Raw genomic sequence first — 21,494 nt, 5'->3', positions numbered from 1 at the left:
TGTGGCACTTGCAATATGGAAGAGTGTATGCAGTACAAATGGGTACGCATTCCACATAATTTTTTTTTTGCAGCCTTAAATGTGCAACATACTTAGATAGTGCTATTATAACAATTAGGTTCAGCTTACTGCTGCCAAATAAGGTAGCACATGGCAGTGTGTGTGTGTGTGTGTGTGTGAGACTTCTTCTCCAAACCCTATCTTTACGATAGGCTGCCTCCTAGATATTAATTTCTGCATTCTATCTCTACTCAGCAAGTTGAGAACTTTAAAATATTCTGTAGTAACTATTTACTAATGTTTGTGCTTTCTGAAAAGTTGCAAAATGTAGCTACAATAATCAAAATATGCTCTAACAGATGCCTTCATTACTGCAGTTTACTTTTTACTACAGATAATTGACAAGTAATTTTCCTTTCATTTGGAAATACAGGGAAGCCTTGTAAGTAAACCCAGACCATTCTCATAGCTCATCTTTCCCCAGAATTTCCTTTTCAAAATTCCTGGGATTCTCACTTTATTCCATGAGGATTTTTTAGAACTAATAATGTGATGAATAATGGGCATCATTAGCTGAAGGTTTTACGTTTTTACATTAACTAAACATTTTTGACTGGATCAAATGTGGTAAATACAAGATTTTTATTGATCTGGGATAATTGTTCCAATTTTGTTATAGCCACCCTGCAGTTTTTTTCCCTTTACACCAAAAAGTGAAATAGGATATTCAAACTAATATTTATTTATGTGAAGCTTCACACAAATACACATGTGCACGTTTTTGAAGTGGAGGAGAAAGGGATGAAAACATCCAACATACTGCTTAGTACCTAAAAGGTAGGAAATGGCTATACCATTGAGCTGCAGGACTTGGAGAGGTCTTACCGGATCTAAACCACAATATGCCTCATAATGAGATCAGACCTATTTAGAATTCTCTGCCTGTGTCTGAGCTCCACCATCAGGAAGATCTGGAAAGAAGGAACCACAGGCTTGATTCCAGTTGGAATATGAGAAATGAGAAAATGTCAGAAGAAACTGCAAAAGAGAGGATAGCACAGATTTGATAAAGTCTGTGCATGCGATGGGTTAAGGACACGGAGGCAATACCCAGTCACAGGCGGCCTTGGTTCTGACTCACGCTCTGTTCTCGTGTGCCACACGATTTCTGCCTGGGTACATCAGTGAACAGCCGGCTGCTCATCTGAAGCACTCTCCAAACCCTGATGGTTTCTCTTATAAGAGCTCTTCTCTTAATTAATTTCATGACATGTATTATAATTAGAAGTGATTTTATCACTTACGCTCAGTTATTGTGTGAAGTCACCCTGAAGACTGAAAACAATGAGCTATTGTGACTGGAAAACTTTGTTTAAAAATCAGCCAGAAAAGTAGTAATGAGTCTTAGCATGACACCAGCTCTTTATTTCTATAGGTTCTCTCATCTACTGCTGAAGGAAATAATAAAAATAGTCCCCAGATGGGTTTTTTTCTAGGTACTTCAACATTTTGGCATTGCTTAATGCTTCTTTTTCTTCCAGGAGCCTTGGCTGCCAAAGGGTAACCCTGCACAAGAACATGTTTCTGACTTACATCCTGAATTCTATGATTATCATCATCCACCTGGTTGAAGTAGTGCCCAACGGAGAGCTCGTGAGAAGGGATCCGGTAAGGACTGCAGGATTTGTTTTTAATTGTATTTTTAAGTGTCTAGTACCTGTAAACAGTGAATGTGGTGTTACTGTTTGCCTTAAGCAGCTGTTTACATGTGTACTTTTATATTTACTTTTACAGTTCACTTGTTCATTCAGCAAGGCATATTATTTCTATGTCATTTTGGAAATAACTTTTAGATGCTACAGTAAAGGGCTGGGAATAAATCAGTCATAACCAAATAAGAATTATATAACAAATCATAAGTTTTTGTCAGTAATGAAAAATTTATTAACATCTATTAGAAGTTTACTGAGCATATCTGTGAACATGGACAATACTACGTGTACTAAGGAAATGCTTCCTGTGGACCCAATGTGACATTAATGGGTTACAGATATTAATCCCCTCAGCATTCCGGCACCGGGCTGGGCTTGGGCCAGTCACTCCAGCTATGAGTAGTCATGCATTTACTCTAGTAAGCCATATAAATATTATCATGTTCTTTGTCTGCACAACTTGAAAACGGGTTTAATTCCCACTCCTCTCATCTTTTAGTCTCTGCTGATGGTCTCCATTATCTGAGCTCAACTAGAAACCGGAGGCCGAGGAAGCCCTGAAGGACATGTGCAGATCTGTTGCTAGGGGCCCAGGACAGTGGGAGCAGGAGGGATGCATTTGAGAGCACCAACAGAAGCTTTCTAGCACACAATGAATGGCCAAGGGATATTTTTGTTTTTGTTTCCCTGCTGACCTATGTTATGCAAGCAACTGTAGATAGCCTCATCTTTCAAAACTGGCATTTGACAGCTCTGCCAGCCCAATGACAAAAATGCGTGAAATCTGCCCAGAGCATTCATCCTGTGTGACAGCAGCATGGCATGGGAAAGCAGCTTTATTTGGCTTCTGACGGATCCACAGTGTTAATAATTTTTGCAGTGTGAATATATCCAGGAAGGCATTATGATCTGTCTTTTTAAACCATGGCATCTGCTATTTGACACAAGTCCTGACGTACCTACAGAATGGGTTTACCTTAATAAGTTTTCTTTTTTAATGTCAACTGATTTTAATAAAAGTAATCTCATTTCAATTAATCTTCACACACCCCCAGAGAACAGTAGACATAATCCCCATTATTAACTGAGTAAACTGAGGTTCAGTGAAGCCATGTGATCTCCGTACTGTGGATAGAGAAGGGATTCAAACCCAGACCTCTCTCCTCTGTACCACATGGTGCTCTTGATTGTCTTGATGTACTTCCTTAGGAAGATACCTTCTTAAAGAAGTAGGCTCAGCCATTCCAAAGTGATAGGTGTCCATAGTTGAACATATACATTACATTTAATTAGAGCAGTTGACCCCCCTCCCTGACCACCAAGTTTAAAATAGATGTAGAATCAATTAACTAAGCATCTATCAGTAGAGAAGACTCAAAAGTTTTGGCTTCCCTCTTCACACTAAGTGTGGACACCCTGAAAAAATTGCTGTCTGTATGGAGTAGGCCAAGAAATGGCACTTCAGTCATTAAATAATCAACACTGGGATCAGCGGTCAGTCAAATTATGCCTATTGTAAATTCCCGAATAGACTCACACCCACATGTCATACCACCAGCCCACCATCATTCTTTCCTGAAATAGTCTAAATTCAGGATCTTTCTGAGTTTGTTATTGAATTATAGAAGCTACCTAAACTTATCCATCAAATGAAAATAATAAAAACTGCCCTGCTTACTTCCAAGAGGTTGTGCTGGGGTCCCAAAAGAAACATAAAGCTTTTATAAATTCCCAAGGGCATAATATTGCAAGCAGTTGCTCACTGGGATGCTGCTAGCCCTTGCCCAGGGGCTGACTTCCAAGATCTCTGCACTTGGCTTTCCCAACCCATCTGTTACTCTGTTCTGCACTCTGGACGGTCTCAGAGTTTTCATCGCTGCGTGTCTTCACTCTCACAGGGTACTTCAGGGGCAGACCTGCTCATGGATGCTTCCAGTCACCCTGCAGAGGCTGCCTTGAAGCCGCTGACAAGCCAGTCTAGCTCTGCCTTGCAGCTCCCTTATTGCCTAGAAACCTTTAATAAAACCTGTAAGCAGCTGTCTAGGGACCTGGTTCAGCCCCTATTTCCGGGGGATTTCCTGGGAGAATGTGAGTGTAGGGGACAAGAGAAATTAACAGGAAGCTTTCTTCTGGGTCTAGAGGAGTGAGGGTGACTCTCTCACACATTAGAGATTCTCGAAGTGACCTAAGTTTTTGAAAACCAGGAAAAAAGCTTATATTTATGTTATGACTAGCATCTAATTCTCCCAACCAATCTATTATTGACCTACCAGACTTGCTATTTTTTGCTATACAAAAGCAAACTTCCTAAGGAAAACTCTAAACGTCTTGAAAGGTTTAATATAATCAAATCAATCCAGTGTTTACTGAGCACCCAAAACTCACATTTTAGTTTGCAGGCTGAATAAAATTCACATAATTTGGGGAAAATATCTATTTTTTACATTCCCTTCGCAATCCCTAGGATGGTGCCAAGTCTCACAGGGAAACGACTCCTGTGTCCTGCATCGATGCCTGGGAGGCTCAGTCATGTACCTATTTCAAAGTGTGTGTGTTTAATGGAAAACAAACGGACAATAAGTCTGTGTACCTGCATGAGAAACCTCCTTCCCTTTGAGGGTAAACAAAATTAGAATAAACCACTAATAACGAGCCACTTAAAATGGTACACAGGGAATGGAAACGTGCCAACACACTGTGCCCCTTTCACAATTCCAAATGGTCTGTTTCTTCCACAGGACAAAATTTGGAAACACATGCTTCTCACCAAACACATATAAATGGTAGAGGCTGAAAACAAATGACTACGATGACACAAATTAATTCATGTTTGTAAATTGTGAAGCACACACTTGCCCCAAAGGAAAAAATAAAGTAGGCCGTTTGTTTTTACTGCTTCCTTTCTTGGGATACAGTCCCTGTTTCCCAGTGATTTTGTTGAACCTCTCATCCGACCCTCCATGGGCAAACAATACAGGGCTGCTCTCTCTAGGCAAACAAAACTCATTCAATAAAGGGCAGGGGGAAACCCGCGAGGAGACATATCTTACATGTTATTCATCCTTGAAACTGCTTATTTACTATTTCCAAGAGAGACACAGGTCTTGGAATTTGTGGTGCATCTCACCTTGAAAATGCATATTCTGCCCTATTAAAGTGACTTGCAGTTGATACTATAAATTCAGGCATCAAGAAAGAATAGATTTCCCTGTTGAAATACATTTGAATATACAAGGGATAAATGAGAACTAGAAAAAATTTAACTAAATTTCACTAGGAAAGCCCCATCCTTCCCTGGAGTAAAGTTCTCCACCTCTAAAGGGACAGACTCAATAGTATACAAATAAAGAGAATCATGTGGTCAACATATTACAGCCACGTGCAAAATTATATATTCAACACTTACACTTTAAATGAATTATTTTAAATATCACATTTGTCTTGAAAAACCAACATTCCCAAAAACATTACATTGAAGATTCTCCATAGCGAAGAGGAGTGGAGAAAATGAAGAAAACCCTAAGAAGAGACCAAAAACAGCACTATCACGAGAAATTTTACAAGGGCAGTTATTGGACATTGTCAATCTATCAGTACTGGCTGAAAATGCAGCATCAAACACATAACCAGTCGTAAGTTAAAGCACATCGTCAGTACTTCACCTATCCGTGATTCAAGCTTGTGTCTCATTTTAAAAAAAACAGAATACATACTGTGTAAAGACCCTTTCTCTCTTCAGCAAATTAAAGGCAGAATTGGGTTGTGTTTTAAATTTTGATCCACTTCTCAGGTCACTGAATCAGCAGTTAAGAGGCAGGAAGATTTTCCTTCCCATTACCCAAGAGGATATTGTAAAAGAAAGTCATTTCTTGTGGAAGGAGGCTGCCTCACCCCAACTGCTGTCGCGCTACTGCCCTAAGAGTTTATTTTGTTGGGAGCAAAAGAAAACAGTGTCCCCACCCCTCAGTAGGGAGTCCCTGAGGGTTTGGTGTCCTTTACCTGCCAAGGTGGTCAGTTTCTTCCCTTGGAAGTTTTTTGGTTAGGCAGATTCTCTCCTGTAATAACAAGGGAGAGGATCTTATTCCTTCTCATTCTTTTTTTTTTAAGTTAAATTCAAAATAACTCACAGCTGAAATAAGGACTAAGTAGAGCCCCAGCTGACGGAGTGATGCGGAAACTGCCTATTGTCACTTGTGTCATTTGAGCATTTCATTTCCATAATATCTCAAATGCCATTTTCTTTTCTATCTGCTTATTTGATGATCTTCATGTAGAGTCAGGAGGCAGAACTGAAAGTATGGTTCTTGCTTCATCTGCAGGAAGCTGGCAGTACACACTTGTCATTTTCTAGAAAGAAATGTCTCTCTGAACTTTTTATCTGCTCTGAAAGGGACAATACAGGGAGATTAGTTTTTACTGGGAAACCAAACACGCTGCACCTCAAAAAGCCAAAGTAATCGGGCCACATTTTCTATAGCTTCTTATTTATATAAAGTCAAATGAGTCTCAGGGTCTAAAGAATAAAGTGAATTTTTTAAAATTCTCATTTGTTTGGGACAATCGAGCCACCAGACTATGTCAGAACTTCATCCTAGTCACAGGAAGACCAGCTGGGAATGGATGCTCAGCACAGAGGCCCTAGGGACTCAAGAAACACAGGGTAGAATCTGGACTGCTTCTGCCCAGCCCAGAGGAGGCCAGAGCAAGAGAGGGCACGTGAGTGTGAGGGAGGTAACAGGGACAGCAGGGTTGCTGAGTTGAGAGATCAGTGACAGATAAAACTAGATGGGAGTTGTCCCTTTTGGTAGCCTGTGGAAGAAATTTGATTAGGAATGAAACAGTATGATGGATTTGAGGGACACTGCCAAGAGAATAAATGCCAAGTCATGGCAAGAGAGAATGAAGTATCCCACTCTGGTCATTTATGCTACTTCACTTTACTTACATGTCAAAACCAATAAATGCTATTTTAACCAAGATCATATGCTGCAGAGAAGTATAGAGGATCTCTTCATTTCTTTTCAAAATTTATTACTTATAGTCAACCACTTTCCCATTATGGATTTGAAGAATTTATTCATAAAATAGCTATAAACATCAATCCAATGGCCAGTTTGTCTCATCTGGCCAGTCTGGGAGGTCTCTGCACAGGAAATCAGTGACTAATAAACAGTATCTTGTGACACGGTTTATGCAGCAAGTCTTCATCTCCATATTTGCAGCTAGTTTCCCCTACTTGGAGAAAACTATCATGGATTTAGTGCAGACCTTCTTACAGATCTGTTCTTTCTCAAGAAGTCTCCAGTTGAGATACAAGGGCTTTTGTACATGTCCTTGAGGTACGTTAGTTCATTGCTAGAAAGCTGTGGAATAACAGTTAACTTGGTATTTTCTGTGCTTAGCTGGATTGCTCCCAATACTGCAACATTGTTCTTGCCAAACCACAGGCTCTGAAATCCTAGCTCTCTGTTTACTCACAGATTATTCTGTAATCCTGAGCAAGTTATTAATCACATTGTGCCTCACTTTCCTAAAGTGTAAAATGGAGATAATAAATAGCACTCTTCCTCATAGAGTCATTTGTGAGGATTAAGTGAACGGATACACCTACAATACACAAAATAGGGCCTGGCACTAACAGCTCTCAAAGTCTGTCATTGTTTTTTGTATTGTAGCTATTGCCATTGTCATTAGGCTGCAAGCACTTCTCATTCTCGAACTGTGGCACCCAGTTTCATTTCTGTGTTACACAGCATAGGTGACATGGAAACTCAGAGTATTTGCAAAACACTGCTTAAATCTAAAAGCAACTCAAAGTAAAAGCAGAATATACAGAATACTCAGAAGTTTGTAAATCGCAAATAACCAAAAGGGCTGTGGTCTGAGATTATAAAATTAAATCAGTCACGGTTTGAAAACCCCCAGTGAAGAGTGGTAATGTCCTCTTTACCCCACGTCAAGAAAGACCCTTGAGCATAGCAAGCTCTTAATTTTTATTCCCCTGCTGCATTTCCAGCAGGCCACATTTTCCATCATGCACGTATCCTGCTTTTCTCTTTAGTATGGCTTTGTTTTCTGAACACTTCCCTTTGCCAGTTTCTGGATCATCCTCCAGTGCACTCCTCTCAAATGGAGCTTTTTTCCCTCCTAAACACGCTGAATGACAACTACAGTTCCACAGATTCAAGCTCATTTTCTCTGAGATGTTATCAGAAATCAGCTCAGGATGGCACAACAGCCTCACATTTAATTGAAAACATTACATCTTTAAATTCCTCTGGAGAAAGACTGCAGCACTTTGCTACTAAGTTGTTTAATGCTGACTTTTCAACTAGGGGATTTTTCTTTCATCTCTCTTTAAAGACTGTACAAGTCGACAGTTTTCAAGTTGATGTGAGAGCCTTTTCCCCCCTTAGTTTATCAACTGCACTGGCATCTTGACAAAAAGCTCTGCAGTCCTCCTCTGGTTTTAGTATACATGGGAATCCGAGTCAGGCCATATCCCATGGCCCTGTGAGTCTGCTGGAACAGTAGGCTTGGGCTCTTTGATGGTCAGGATCATCAGCACTGCAAGGCCAGGAGCAGCCAAAACAGGAGTCAGATACTGAGGCAACTCCTTCTGTGCCCTAAATCCACTCCAAGCATGGCCCATGGACCAGCAGCCTCAGGACCGCCCACACATTTTGTATAAATGTTATTGGGTTGGGGTAAAGGTGGCATGGCAGACACAGCAGACACAGAAGGATGGATCAGGCAGACACATATTTAAGTAATTATATGTTCACTCGATATGCAATCTAAATGTCCATTAAGTAAAATTTAATTTAAAAAATTAATCTGGTAAATGTAACCAATATAAACCATAAATCTTTGTCATTCAGGGTCTTTTAAAATGTCTTTTCCTTCCAGTAAAATACCTAGAAATTGACTTGGCAATTCTTCCTCCCTTGCTTGAGTAAATACAACTTTGCACCCGTCCTTCTGTGCTAAATTGAACTGATGAGAATACATTTTTAAAAGCTTCAGGGAAATGTAAACAATCATGCTTAGTCACTGGAGATTAGTCCAAACCTGCAGCAAAGTTTATTTCTGCTTTAAAATAAAACTTTGCAGAGATAAGCTTGGCGGCTTTGATATGGTCCAAAGTATTATGGTCAAGAATATTGCTGAACACCCCACAGTGCACAGGGCAGACCCACACCAAAAAAATTATCCAGTCCAAAGCATCAATAGTACCGAGATGAAAGACCCTATTCTAATGGTGAGTAGGAAATAATTTGGGGTGTTCTGTTATGCAGTGTAAGTAAGCAATGATTATTTCAATACAGATAACAATATATATGTAATTAATTTGATTGCCCCAAGAGGTGCAGCTCCTATATATGCACTGGGTGCCAAGCAAGGATGCCATATGAATCCCTGTACACCAAACACTTGGATCCCAACAGAGAATCCAAGCCTCCCATATTAGAACAAAATCACTCATGTCAAGTGGGTTCAACATAGCCACTGGCTCATAACATGAGAAATTTATCACCTGATTTTCTCCTCCTTACTAACTAAGGAGATCTCATCAACAGATCAATGCACTTCAGGGGCACCATTAATAATTTCTGGGTTATTCTTCTCATTGGCCATAGAAGTTACTCTTCCACATTGTCTCATGTGACAAATCCTTGGATGCTCTAAAAAATTATGGGTCTCAGACACATTGCAGAAAATGAACCAGTCTGGTCTATATAAGTCACCAGAATGTAACAGGAAAAGAACGTTTTGATGACTAGGCTTTCATTGCCCTGGATACATGTAATACTAATCATCTATGCACCATCACTCCGACTTGTGGATAGAGAGGGTGGCACATGTTGATAGATGCTTGGGGAAACTGCCTGGCAGGCTGAATGCAGGTCCTCTGGATCCTGTCGCATTTACCCTCTGTTCACTGTCAGACCGTTGCTGAAGTCTTGCACTGAGTATCTCCATTTCTCTTTGACAGGTGAGCTGCAAGATTTTGCATTTTTTCCACCAGTACATGATGGCGTGCAATTATTTCTGGATGCTCTGTGAAGGGATCTATCTTCACACCCTCATTGTGGTGGCCGTGTTCACTGAGGAGCAACACCTGCGGTGGTATTATCTTCTGGGCTGGGGTATGTAGTTTCTCCAGCTGAGTTTTGAACTTCTGTCTGAGTATTTATAGTCCTCCAGTTGTGCTCTCAGAGAACAGTCAGGGGCACAGGCCCTTTGAGGAGCGATGGCACAGATGCTGGGGAGAGTTCAGTCTCCAAGAGCACTTGATAGGAACCCTTTAACAAGCTCACACTGATGGAGGTGAGCATAGGGGCAAGTGTGGAGAAGGATGGGTCTGATTGTAAGTCTTCAGGAAACAAAGCCAGCTAATGGGCCAAAAACATGTCCTGGTGAGAGAAGATCTGATGAGGCTCCTCTCAGTTTTATTTACCACCTGTTTGCAGAGCAGAGACTTTCATATTCTGAATCCTGTGTCTTCTCCACCCTGGCTCCACTTTTTTTCAAGAACATTCCTTCCTATCAGTCCATTCACGCTCCTCCAGTGAAAGGTCAGGACAGGAGTCTAGCTGAGCAATACGCATAACCACATGGCCCCAACGGGAGCCTACCTGACATCACAGCACTTGGCCATGGCTTTGAAAAGCCTCTTGTTGGGTCATGTAAGCTGTGGCTGCTTCTGCACAGCCTGACTGCGGTCAGGGAGGACTCTCCAAAATTGGTCCCCTTCTCCCAGAGCAGCTGAAAGTCTCTCACTCTGGTGGAAGGGGAGCACTAGTGAGGCAGTAAGATGGGAAAAAGTCCTGAGATTAAAATATGTGCTGCTTATCAACAAAAGACACATCCCGTGAAGCTCCCACACCAGAGGAGGATCCTGGCCACTGAGCCACAGCTGTCCTTCCATACACAGCAGGGCCACTATGAGTCTTAGAGCAGGGACTGTGGGTTGCCTCAACTAAGCCTGTGCTTTAATGTGGCACTGCGGGGAGCCTCTAAAAACACGGTTAAGAGGAAAGATTTAATAAAGAGGGAGGATAATCCAAAGGCTATCTAAAAACATTCACTTTTGTTTTTAAATCCCTGCTCAACAGGCATTGCTACCGATTGTATAAAAATGTGTCTGGGCAATCATATAAGCAGCTGAAAAGCCTTTTCCACAATCTTCACCAGGGCTGGCCCTTTGCAGTATTTGTTTCCCTAACACCCCTACTTAACAGGACTGCATGGGTTTTAACCAAACACATGACTATCAATGGGATAATCCTGTAATGGTGGGTCTTCCACTGGAAAGCATTTGACCAGTATCACTCATTTCTACTGCAATGATCCAATTTTATTGGGGGGATTAATTTGTATCCTGTAGATTCCTGACAGGACCAGTTTTAGAAGAGAGTTATGTATGAGGCAGAGAAAACCTTAAAGTAACATCCCACCACAGGCCTGCCATGCACACACACACGTGCACACACACACACACACACACTCACTCACTCATTCACTCACACCATTTCTGTCTCATCTACTTTATTTATTCCCTTGTATCAGTTTTGACTATTCAAAAACATCTATCTGCCACACTCAAGAAATTTTCCATGGAAGAACAAGGCTACAAATGTATTCTTGTCTGTGACATTCAGCAGAGATGAGGGTACCCTGGAAGGCACAGTTTATTTTATTCTTTCCATACCAAGTCATTGTGAATTCGTTACACAACTCTGGCATCATTGCACACAGCTCAGTGGAGCTTAACACACATAAACAATTCAAAGGATAAAAAGGAAAAAGCTGGTCGGCTGTATCAAAAAAGGCAATGAGAATAAGTGAAATAGTTATGGGATACCTTAACCTCCTTACTCAGAAAATACTTAAAGCTTTATGAGAATAATCCAAGTAGAATCCTAAAGAACCTTACACTCAGCGAGGCAAGTATAGAATCACCGATTTAAAAGGATGAGGAGGATTTGCACTTCCATAGACAGATGTTTGGAAACACAGATAGCCAACCAATATAGCTCTAAAATGTACTCATTTTTTTAGCACGGCAGAGCTAAATCTCTCTCTACTCCTGTACACACACACACAACCCAAAATGCCACCAAACTCCTTGCCATTCAAATATTCAAATATCAAGAACCAAATCTCAACCACGAGAACAAAACTGAGATGCAGCCATGATGGTGTGTTTGAAAGCCACTTTAGACCAGCATTATCTTTGGGTGGGAGCAGCTGAAAAAGTCTTTTCCACAATCTTCACCAGGGCTGGCCCTTTGCAGTATTTGTTTCCTTAACACCCCTACTTAACAGGAGGAAAGAAGTAATACTGCAACCAAAATAACCTCCTAAGAAAAAAGTGTCACCCAAACTCCAAAGAACTTAATGGAGTAGAGCAATTCTACTGGATGTTTTGTTGTCCTTTCGAAGTTATTTTCACACTAAAACAGGAGAATAGGTCCTAAACTGTATAATGCCATGAACGAAGACATAACCTATACTTTGAAAAGAGTCTGAAAGTGGGACAGCAGAAGATTTAGCCCAAGAAAACTATGCCCTAAGACCTCACTCTTGTTTGCGGGGGATGTACGTCCCATCAGTTCACTCCAGCTGTGAATAATATTGCCCACTCCAGCATCTGGAATGGATCTTAAAGAATTAATTATAAGAGACTTTATGAACATCACCCTCTCGGTGAAAAGTATCTGGTGGTAAAATTCTCCGCAACAGAAAGTGAAAGAATGCTTCTGTCAGTAGCTACTTTCCTGAACAACTGGCAGGATCACTTCCTAGTTGATTTCTCTCAAATCAAAGCAACTGCAAATACTGAAGTTCAGTTCTCAGAAAAATCATTTACTTTATAACCTTCTTCAGACTGAGTCTTCACCTTACTGGTTCTCCTGTTGTTATAAATAAAAGAAGGAAACTTCCCCATGGACTTTTACAATGAACAAATAGAATGTATCCAGTCCTCTAAAAAAAAGAAAAATCCTGGGGAGAAAGGATTATTCATACCATCACCATCTTTAGTGGGAAGAAGGGCTATTGTGGTTCTTGGAGCCTCGTGGAAGATGGGGAAGAGGACAGAAGAAACATGTTGCAGAAAAAAAGGCACCATGGCTAGAGAAAGGCGAAGAGCCCCAGGTATCGGCAGACACAGCGACTACGCTGCGCTTTGTATTAAGAAACGCATTTCCCTTTCTCCAGAACGAGGTGGGAGTTACATCTCCATATGCTGCTCTTGCTGCCTAACTCTAAGATGTGTATTTCAGAATAAATCCAGAGAATGAATTTCTGTTTCTAAACCCAAGTCAGGAAATGGGATGTTAGAATTGTGGTGAATAAAGCACAATTATGTTTTATGTAAAGCATCTAACTCAAAATTCTTTTTTGATATTTAACTGATGGTCCCATTGAATGATTTACTCCATGGGTTAACAAGCTGAGGTTGTTCTTAGGTGAACAGTCAAGTATTTTTAAGGTGTTCTCTTTTTGCATGTAATTCAGAGAAAATAAAAGTATGTTGATCTAATTCACTTCAGGGACACATTTCTAATCTGATAATAATTTTTAAAACTCTTTCAACAAATGTCTCAACCAAATCAAATGATATTCTATTGTGCATAAGTACATTTGAGAAAAATATATTTTTTTCAAACATCACAACTTTACCCTAGATTACATTAACAGAATAAAAACTGACTTTTAAAAAGATGTAACCTGACAGGATGCATTGCCAGGAACAATCCCCATTGTTCCATTTAGTAACTCAAAGCTGTTTTTTACTAGCACTTCAAGTGTAGTCAGGGAAATGGTACTAAGCTGCTGTAATAAAGGGTCTGCACTGTAATAAAGGAATACACTAGGCTACTCTGTTCTTATTGAAAGAAAACAGGATCAATGCATGTGATATAAACAGACAGAAAAACTAAAACTCTAGAAGAAATACTGTGAACAACAACAAGGCTTTTGGAGCAATCAGACTATTGCTTCCATAGGCTGTCCCAGGTCACTTCCCTCCGTGGTGACCCAGCTCCTCTCCCAAAGAGAGCCCAGCTCACACACAATGAAGAGCTTTCTGGTCTCAGCTAACAGTGATCACCATCATTATCATCATCACAGACCTAACGATAGTATACTAGTCATAGTGAGCGCAGTAATATGCCCACCATACTAGATATTTGTATGAGAGACTTTTAATTACCTGGATGCCTTAACGAACCTCTCTAAAAGGACATGATGTTCTAACCAAGAGCATTTTTTGCCTGGTTTAACCAAAGATGAATTGTGCAAAAATATCAGGAAAATACCTTGACAGAGACATTAAATTTGCCACTATTTTTGAAACTGAACTACTATTTTCCATTCAACTGTAGGTATAGCTTATGACCAAGAAACAAGGTGTGATTTGTACTTTTTCACATTTTTAGGGTTCCCGCTGGTGCCAACCACTATCCATGCTATCACTAGGGCACTGTACTTCAATGACAAGTAAGTATTACGGCGGTTTTTAAGTTAACATATTTGTAAATAAAATGCATTTGTATTGAGGTTTCCACCTTTTTTCCAGCTGCTGGCTGAGTGTGGAGACCCATTTGCTTTACATCATCCATGGCCCTGTCATGGCGGCTTTGGTGGTAAGAATTGCTTTTTAATCCACTAACAGAGTTACCTCTTTGTGGGGACTTCTGTGGAGATGGTTCTATGTAGCACATGTATTATAAATTCTAAATGAAGCTAATTGATCATCTCTAATAAAATAATCTATAGTTGATTTGAGAGTCTTCCAGTGGGGAAAAAAATAATTTTATTTAACACAATGTGGGGGTAGATGGGGTGCCCTGAGTTCCTTTCTGAACATGCCATAACAACAATATAGCTTTGTTTTTTTATTTTTGTTTTTTAACAATTCTCTAAGTAACTTCTCCTGGTTAAAGGTAAAGGCCAAGGGGCTAAGGAATGGTGAAAAGGTGTTGCTGATAAACAAAGAGAGAAATCACAAAGTCCCCCTGCACCATTTTCATCGGCTCTGCCAGACAAAACCATCTTTCATTCCATCTTTGATACACAAGCCATCATCAAAACCACCACCAAGCCTACATTTCAGGCACTTCAAGTATTTCATTAATTATCAATTCAGTTTAAAAAAAACTTTGGTTTCAAAACTAATAACAGTCGAGAAATAGTCGGTGACCCACCAGATGGCTAATACCAAAAAGAGTGACCATACCAAGTGTTGGCAAAGGGAAAGAGCAAGTAGAGTTCTCATACAGTGCTGGAGGGAACATAAAATGAAGCCACCTCTTTGGAAAAGAGTTTTGCAGTTTCTTATAAAGTTATGTATATACTTACCCTATGAAGAGGCAATTCTATTTTCTTGGGTATCTTAGATAAGAACTCCTAGGAGCTTATTCAAGAGAAATGAAAACGTATGTCCACACAAAGAATTGTACACAAATACTCATATCATGGCATGTTTATTCACAATAGTCAAGTTGGAGAAACCGGAAATGTTGATTCAAGTCTGAAAAGGATCTTTGGTTATGCTGATGCCCAGGGTTCCAGCAAAGCTGAGCAAATTATACTTCCTCCCAGGCAGTTTCTTGTGTTTATTTATTCTGGATAAATAAGAATGGAGGAAAATAGATGTCTTGAAGTGGTATACTGACCTGCATGATTTGCTCATAACATCCTATCTTTGCAGGTCAATTTCTTCTTCTTGCTCAACATCGTCCGTGTACTCGTGAGCAAAATGAGGGAAACCCAAGAGGCGGAATCGCACATGTACCTGAAGGCGGTGAGGGCCACTCTGATCCTGGTGCCCCTGCTGGGGATCCAGTTTGTTGTCTTTCCCTGGAGGCCCTCCAACAAACTGCTTGGGAAAATATATGATTACCTGATGCACTCTCTGATTCATTTCCAGGTAGGGAAGCCAACGGTGCACTCGCTCAGCTACTTGATGCAGGGTGAACCCCTGTCTGGGGCTCATCAGTGATGAGAAGGATGTGTATGATCTAGAGGAGATACAGCTCCTCTGTCTTTCTCACTGCCTGATCTCATTTTTTGAACCTTAAATCTGAGGAAGGAAATGAGGAGTATGAGCTTTGAGAGCACATCTTTATGAGGACAAACATGCCAGGGACTGACTGAGCCACTGCGCAGTGCTGAAGAGAGAGCTACTCCCAGGGTCCTTGTGACCTGTCCTTCCCGTCCCCTTCCCAGTATTTTGAAGGCCACATTTGTTTTTTCCTTCATGGAGGGGAGTTTTAAAGGCCAACATAACCAATGCCAGTAGTTTCCCAACCTGGATTACTATCCACATAGTCACTAATGCCATGAAAACACAGGGCAGAGAAGCAGGTGTTTTTATCAGTACAAAATGCCTCCAGTGGACCCCGAGCTGGAAGCTATGTCCCTCTTAAACTGGAATCCAGTTTCCAATTATTTCATCTGACCTGATTAGAAAGGTCAGGACCTTAGGATATCAGTTTAGCCATTCCAACAACGTTAGACCTTGTAGAATGGGTGTACCTGACATTCTCATGTTATCTAATCTAAAATAAAGATAATTATAGCCACCACTTAGTAAGCATTGTAATGTGTTGGGTAAATATTCTTATCTTACAGATAAGGAAAATTAATTTTTCTAGTTAGTGGCAAAGTCAGGAGATAGAACTCTAAAGTCCATGATCTAAAACTCATAACTTAGAGCTTGCAAGTCAACAGGCCCAGCCACAGCTGTGAAGGAAGCTAGGTTTTGTGAGACACTGTGTTTCTTCTGCTTTCCCTTTGCTTCCTGGGCCCTCAGCAGATCCCACCCAGGCAAATTCCCCCTGGTTACCCTCCTTTCAAAAATACACACTGAGTCAGTTTTCCCAGGAGGCATACTGGATTTGCACAGAGCCAGCTGTGTCTCCTGCTCTGTCACCATTCGTCAGAGGGATGTCAGGACTCCATCCATGATGCTTCAAGAACTGTAGAGGGAAATGTATCCAGCTCTTTCCCCATGTGGAAGAGAAGAGCAGGCTCCCCAGGGGTGTCCCAGTGGCCCCAAGTCTGCCACATGAGTGGAGACTGGCTGCCCCCTTTTCATTCACTCTGCCCGGCCCCAAAGCCCAGCTGAGGGCACAGTGCTGGTGATCCTGAAAGCCACCCAGGGGCCAGGGATCCGGGGATACAGGTGCATCTGCTACAGGCTCTTAGGCCAGCATTTTGCTCTCTCAGTTATAAATCTCGAAGTAGTTTTGTTTTCTACTGCTGAGGCTTAATGTGAAAAAGGAGGTCAATATATAGAGAGCTAAAAATAAAGTTTAGGGCTTGTTGTAATAATCTGAGCTATAGCTTTGGCCACTTCTGTAGACAGTTAAAGCTTGGACACAAGGAATCTTCTGAGCAGTGACCAGACCTCAGAGGTCACCTAGCCCTTACCTGAGAGATGAGCTGGGTTGTTGGTACTGCGTTGCTCTAGTTCACCATGAGGACGCAGGGCACAGTCAGGCCCACAGCTGCACACCGTGGCACTGGCACTTGCATAAATTTTCTCTACTAAACTCTTCAAGATCCCAGTTTCTAAACATTTTGAAGTACAAAAATTCTTTTCAAATCCACTTTAACCAGCATCTTCTGCTATAAATCTCCATGTTAAAGCAGCAGTATATTAACCAGACTGACCAGGGCTGTCCTTTTAGCCAAACGATAGAATCCTAAGAAGAAAAATGCATTTCTAATGGAATAGTGAGATAGTGAAGCACTGTCTATGAGTGGCAGTAATTGTTTTTCATGGAGCCTTGACTCACTATTGCTGTAGTGAATGTTCCTCTCCAGGTTGTCGACTTATGTTGATTACCACACAGCAAAATGCACACCAAAATAATTTCAACTCTGTTTTTCCTCCCCTTTTTAGGGATTCTTCGTTGCAGTGATTTATTGCTTCTGCAACAACGAGGTAGGCATGTAATTCATGTAATACCACCACTCGTTTATATAAAGCTAGGACCTTACAACTCCCAAAGGGGCTCTGTGCACTTTTCATTTGCTCTCTCTCTCCTGCTGTGGACCTCACAGGGTTTCATGGCTAGCAGAATCATGCTTTTTCCACTACTGCAAGTTGAATCTTACTTATGTTTGTGTGACACAACTGCAGATATTGTCCAGACACACAGCTAAATTCTGATTTCCTTGGATTGAACTGGTCACCTTAAACTGGCCAGCACCCTGAGCAGCAATAGTGAAAGTTACTATGGATTCCCACAGAAAGAGAAGTCATGCCCCCATTCCTTCTGGAAGACCCAGCTCCTCCTGGGGGCAGAGCCAGTATCCAGCCAGTGTGTACTGGCTTCATGGCCTTCTTTTTCAGTTGCTTGGAGCTAGTGCCATACCACTTACTGAACACTTCAAAAATCAGCCTGAAGTTAAGACTCAAAAAAGACTCTCAAATAAGTAATTTGTTATCTGAATAGGTCAATAAAATGTAGAGATCCATAAAAGTCAGTGTTTTTAGCCAGAGTACCCTTTCTTCCAATGAAATCTCACCTGGGAACCCAATTGGTAAAACATAGAAGTGGAGCTGCTTATATTTGTACCAAAGAACTTCAGGACTTCGGGGGACATGATTCAAAAGCTCCCTCATCTTTCAGGTGAGAAATCCAAACCCCAGAGAGATCATGTGACTTGCACAATGTCACAGTCATACCTATACAACCAGATTTCCTGATTCTTAGTTAAATGAACTAAAGCCACAACTGCATTGCATTTTGTCTGTGATTCCTCCCTAAAGCTTCATCAGTACATTTTCTCTAGTTATGAACCACATAAATTTTAATGGAAAAGTATGTGTGATAATTTTTAATTAATTCCTATTAAGAATAATTCTATCCTAAGGCAAATCACATTTTGTTAAGACATCAACACAGTATTTTCTGTTAGTAATTGGATTTTCTAACCATTATCAATTGATATTTAATTGATTCTCTATTCTTTGTTTCTTAAATGATATTTAGGGAGAACCTATGATGTTTTGTTGTTTTGTGACCTATTACTCATCTCCAGTCCTCATATCACAAGATCTTTGTGTCTCCTGTTCTCTCTCACTTGGTATATTTTATTCCTTCCTTCATTCATCAACTCATTCCATTATTCAACAAAAATATATTGTGCATTCACTATTGCTAGGGGGTGAATATAGTGGGGTGAACTATAGCCCACTATAGCTATGGGCTAGACTGAAGGCCTGGGATAGAAATAAAAAGACATTCTTCTCTTACCAGTTGTTAGTGTTTCTTCCTTTTTTTAAAAAAAAAATAGTAAGAACTAATAAATAAATAGGGCTTAGGTCACCTCATCTTTATATCAATTTTTGTAAATGTTTATCCCCATCTTTTGAGTTGTTCCGGGTGGCATACAAAAACATATTTTTCATATCAAATAACTCTGCTTTTTTGACATAAAGAGACCACCCCCATTTTAACTATGACTGGGGGAAGAGGCAAGTATGACATTTCTAATGATGTAGGAATTGTGTGCTGTGCCAGATATACTACCACGGCCCCATGGATTTTAGACATCTGGGCCTCAACGGGCCTTCTGGAACATACTGTCTTACATTAAACAAGGCAGGGCACTTATATATGCAGGCAGTTATTTCCACCTGCACCTGAGAGGATTGTGATCAGGTTCTGCCTGGCTGAGTATTAGGTTTCAGCAGAGATCTAGGGGGCTAATATGTCAGTTGTACAATGAAGATGGAGGTGTTAATTTTTATTTATTATTTGTATGCTAACAGTGATTCCTATTATGGAAATGGATCAGGTAGCCACTGGATGAACTAGAAGCAGGAAATGAATTTGGAGAATTACAGGAATAGGAATCAGGAGATGACTCTGAGAGCATGCTTATGCATCAGATATTTCTTACAACCCTTCCGAGAGTGTGCACATTGGCCTTCCAAACATTGCAGTAAATTATTAGATATCTAAGAGACCTCAGCAAGATGATTACAGGTATAAAAACACCCGGTTTTCCCAAAGCAGCAGTTTAACTATGGAGAGAGTGCTAACATCACAGAGGACGTTCTCCCTTTTTCATGCTTGCTGTTGCCCAAGCTTTGTAGATACACTAGTCAGTAGATCAAAGTGCATAATCAGAAGGATCTCAATTTAATAGTATCAAATGGATGTGAAAACTAAAATTTGATTTTCTGTAACTTATCTCATCTTGAAGAGCCCATTCCACCTCTAATAGTTGACAAGTCTTCTAGAAAATACTTAGCTCCAAAAGCCTTTGTCCGAAGGTGCTACGTGTTGCCAAGTATTATGCTGGCACACCCCTGTGAAAGTTCATGGTGGTCGCCCTGGCCTCTGAGGGCTGGAGAGATCCTTGCACTCTAGCCCCCTTGACCAAGCCCAGCCCAATTCTGATACACTGGTGACATGTCTCTCTCCCAAGCCACCTGAGGAAGAGCCAAGCCCACTTGTGCTCCTGTCTTTACCTATGAAGGGCTGCAAATCTGTCTGTAGTATATGCCATAGACCCTGCCACTCCACTGCTCAGGTACCATGTTGGATATGGTACCAGGCCAAAGTGACACTTCTTTACAGGGCAATCAATTTTCATGACTGTGCTCTCAGAGTCAAAGAGAATGACCTACTGTACTGGAATGTTTCTATTATTCCATGCTTTCTTTCTTCTCATTTCCCTAGGTATTCCCATCATGAAGGGGAAATGCAAGGTCATTTGTGACTCTATATATCTCTCTTTTTCCTCTCAAGGTTAAAGGGCTCTGCACTCACCACTTGCACTTCTTATCTGTAAGGGACACTCCCTGTGTCATCCTGCTTGTTCTCTGAACTATGGTTTTTAGTAAAATTCTATTTTCAGACCAGTCAGGTTTTCACTTCATATGCAAAAATTAGTTTTTGTATTTAGAAATTATTTCTCTCAGTCGTTAAAACCTGGTTTTCAAAACCGTTGCCTTTTAGAGACTCAAGAAAGTCAGCTTTGGGACTCAAAGCTAAGCACTGATTTCTTTGTTCTAGACCAGTATTCTCAGATTTAAGTGTGCATCAGAATGGCAGGAAGGTTTGTTATAACACAGAGTGCTGGGACCCTGTAGCAGTTTCCTAGTCAGTAGGACCGGGACAGGTCTGAGGATTTGCCTTTCTAACAAGTTTCTAGGTGACGCTAACACTGCTGATCAGACACCACACTTTGAGAACCACCACTCTAAACAAAATCTAATTTGTTCTTCAAGCAATGAAGGGACTTCATTTAATGAGTGGGAGACGTGCGGGGGGATGTTTAACAAGAGTTAAATATTTTCAAGCATTTTAACCTATTACAGATGATACTTATTTATGGTTGTCTTTTGTAACAAGAAATCTTCCCCACACATAGAAAAGTAGGTCGTGAAAGGGAATTAGGAAGCCCAGATTGTGTAATCATCAAGGACCCAATCACCTCAAACCATAGAGCATACAAATTCTGTCAGATAAAAACTACAGATATTGCTGACATATTCTTCAAAAGGGTGAAAAATATATCAGTGACAATTCTATGAATAATATTCAGAAGTATCCCTCAGCATCTAATTAATAGGGTTTAATACGGATCCATTTAAAAACATCTAAAGTATGCAATTATTTTTAACTTCCAGGTGAATTTAAAGTGTTTTCAAAACTCTGAGGTTTTAATCTTAAATTCAGATTGTAGCAGGTCTGACGAGTCATAGTGGCAAGAGCCGGTGTGAAAGAGCAGGCCCTGAAACCT

General features: G+C 40.7%; 1 protein-coding gene and 1 long non-coding RNA gene across 3 annotated transcripts in view; one reads left to right on the top strand and one right to left on the bottom strand.

The window, feature by feature from the left end:
• The window catches only part of LOC130684282 (uncharacterized), a 46,278-nt gene extending 42,401 nt beyond the window's left edge, over window positions 1-3,877 (bottom strand). The window contains exon 1 of the long non-coding RNA XR_008998489.1: window positions 3,476-3,877. This is a non-coding gene — a long non-coding RNA (uncharacterized LOC130684282). The remainder of the gene's footprint in view (window positions 1-3,475) is intronic.
• The window catches only part of CALCR (calcitonin receptor), a 141,532-nt gene that overhangs the window by 104,180 nt on the left and 15,858 nt on the right, over window positions 1-21,494 (top strand). For both annotated transcript variants that reach the window (XM_057504522.1, XM_036879261.2), the window contains 6 exons: window positions 1,542-1,668; window positions 9,709-9,862; window positions 14,162-14,222; window positions 14,302-14,368; window positions 15,436-15,654; window positions 17,635-17,676. In XM_057504522.1, coding sequence (XP_057360505.1) covers window positions 1,542-1,668; window positions 9,709-9,862; window positions 14,162-14,222; window positions 14,302-14,368; window positions 15,436-15,654; window positions 17,635-17,676 — 670 coding nt within the window. The remainder of the gene's footprint in view (window positions 1-1,541; window positions 1,669-9,708; window positions 9,863-14,161; window positions 14,223-14,301; window positions 14,369-15,435; window positions 15,655-17,634; window positions 17,677-21,494) is intronic.

The sequence above is a fragment of the Manis pentadactyla genome, chromosome 7 (assembly GCF_030020395.1).
Source record: "Manis pentadactyla isolate mManPen7 chromosome 7, mManPen7.hap1, whole genome shotgun sequence".
Classification (NCBI taxonomy): Eukaryota; Metazoa; Chordata; class Mammalia; order Pholidota; family Manidae; genus Manis; species Manis pentadactyla.
The sequence above is the reverse complement of the archived record's forward strand: the minus strand, read 5'-3'. Positions and strand labels throughout refer to the sequence as shown.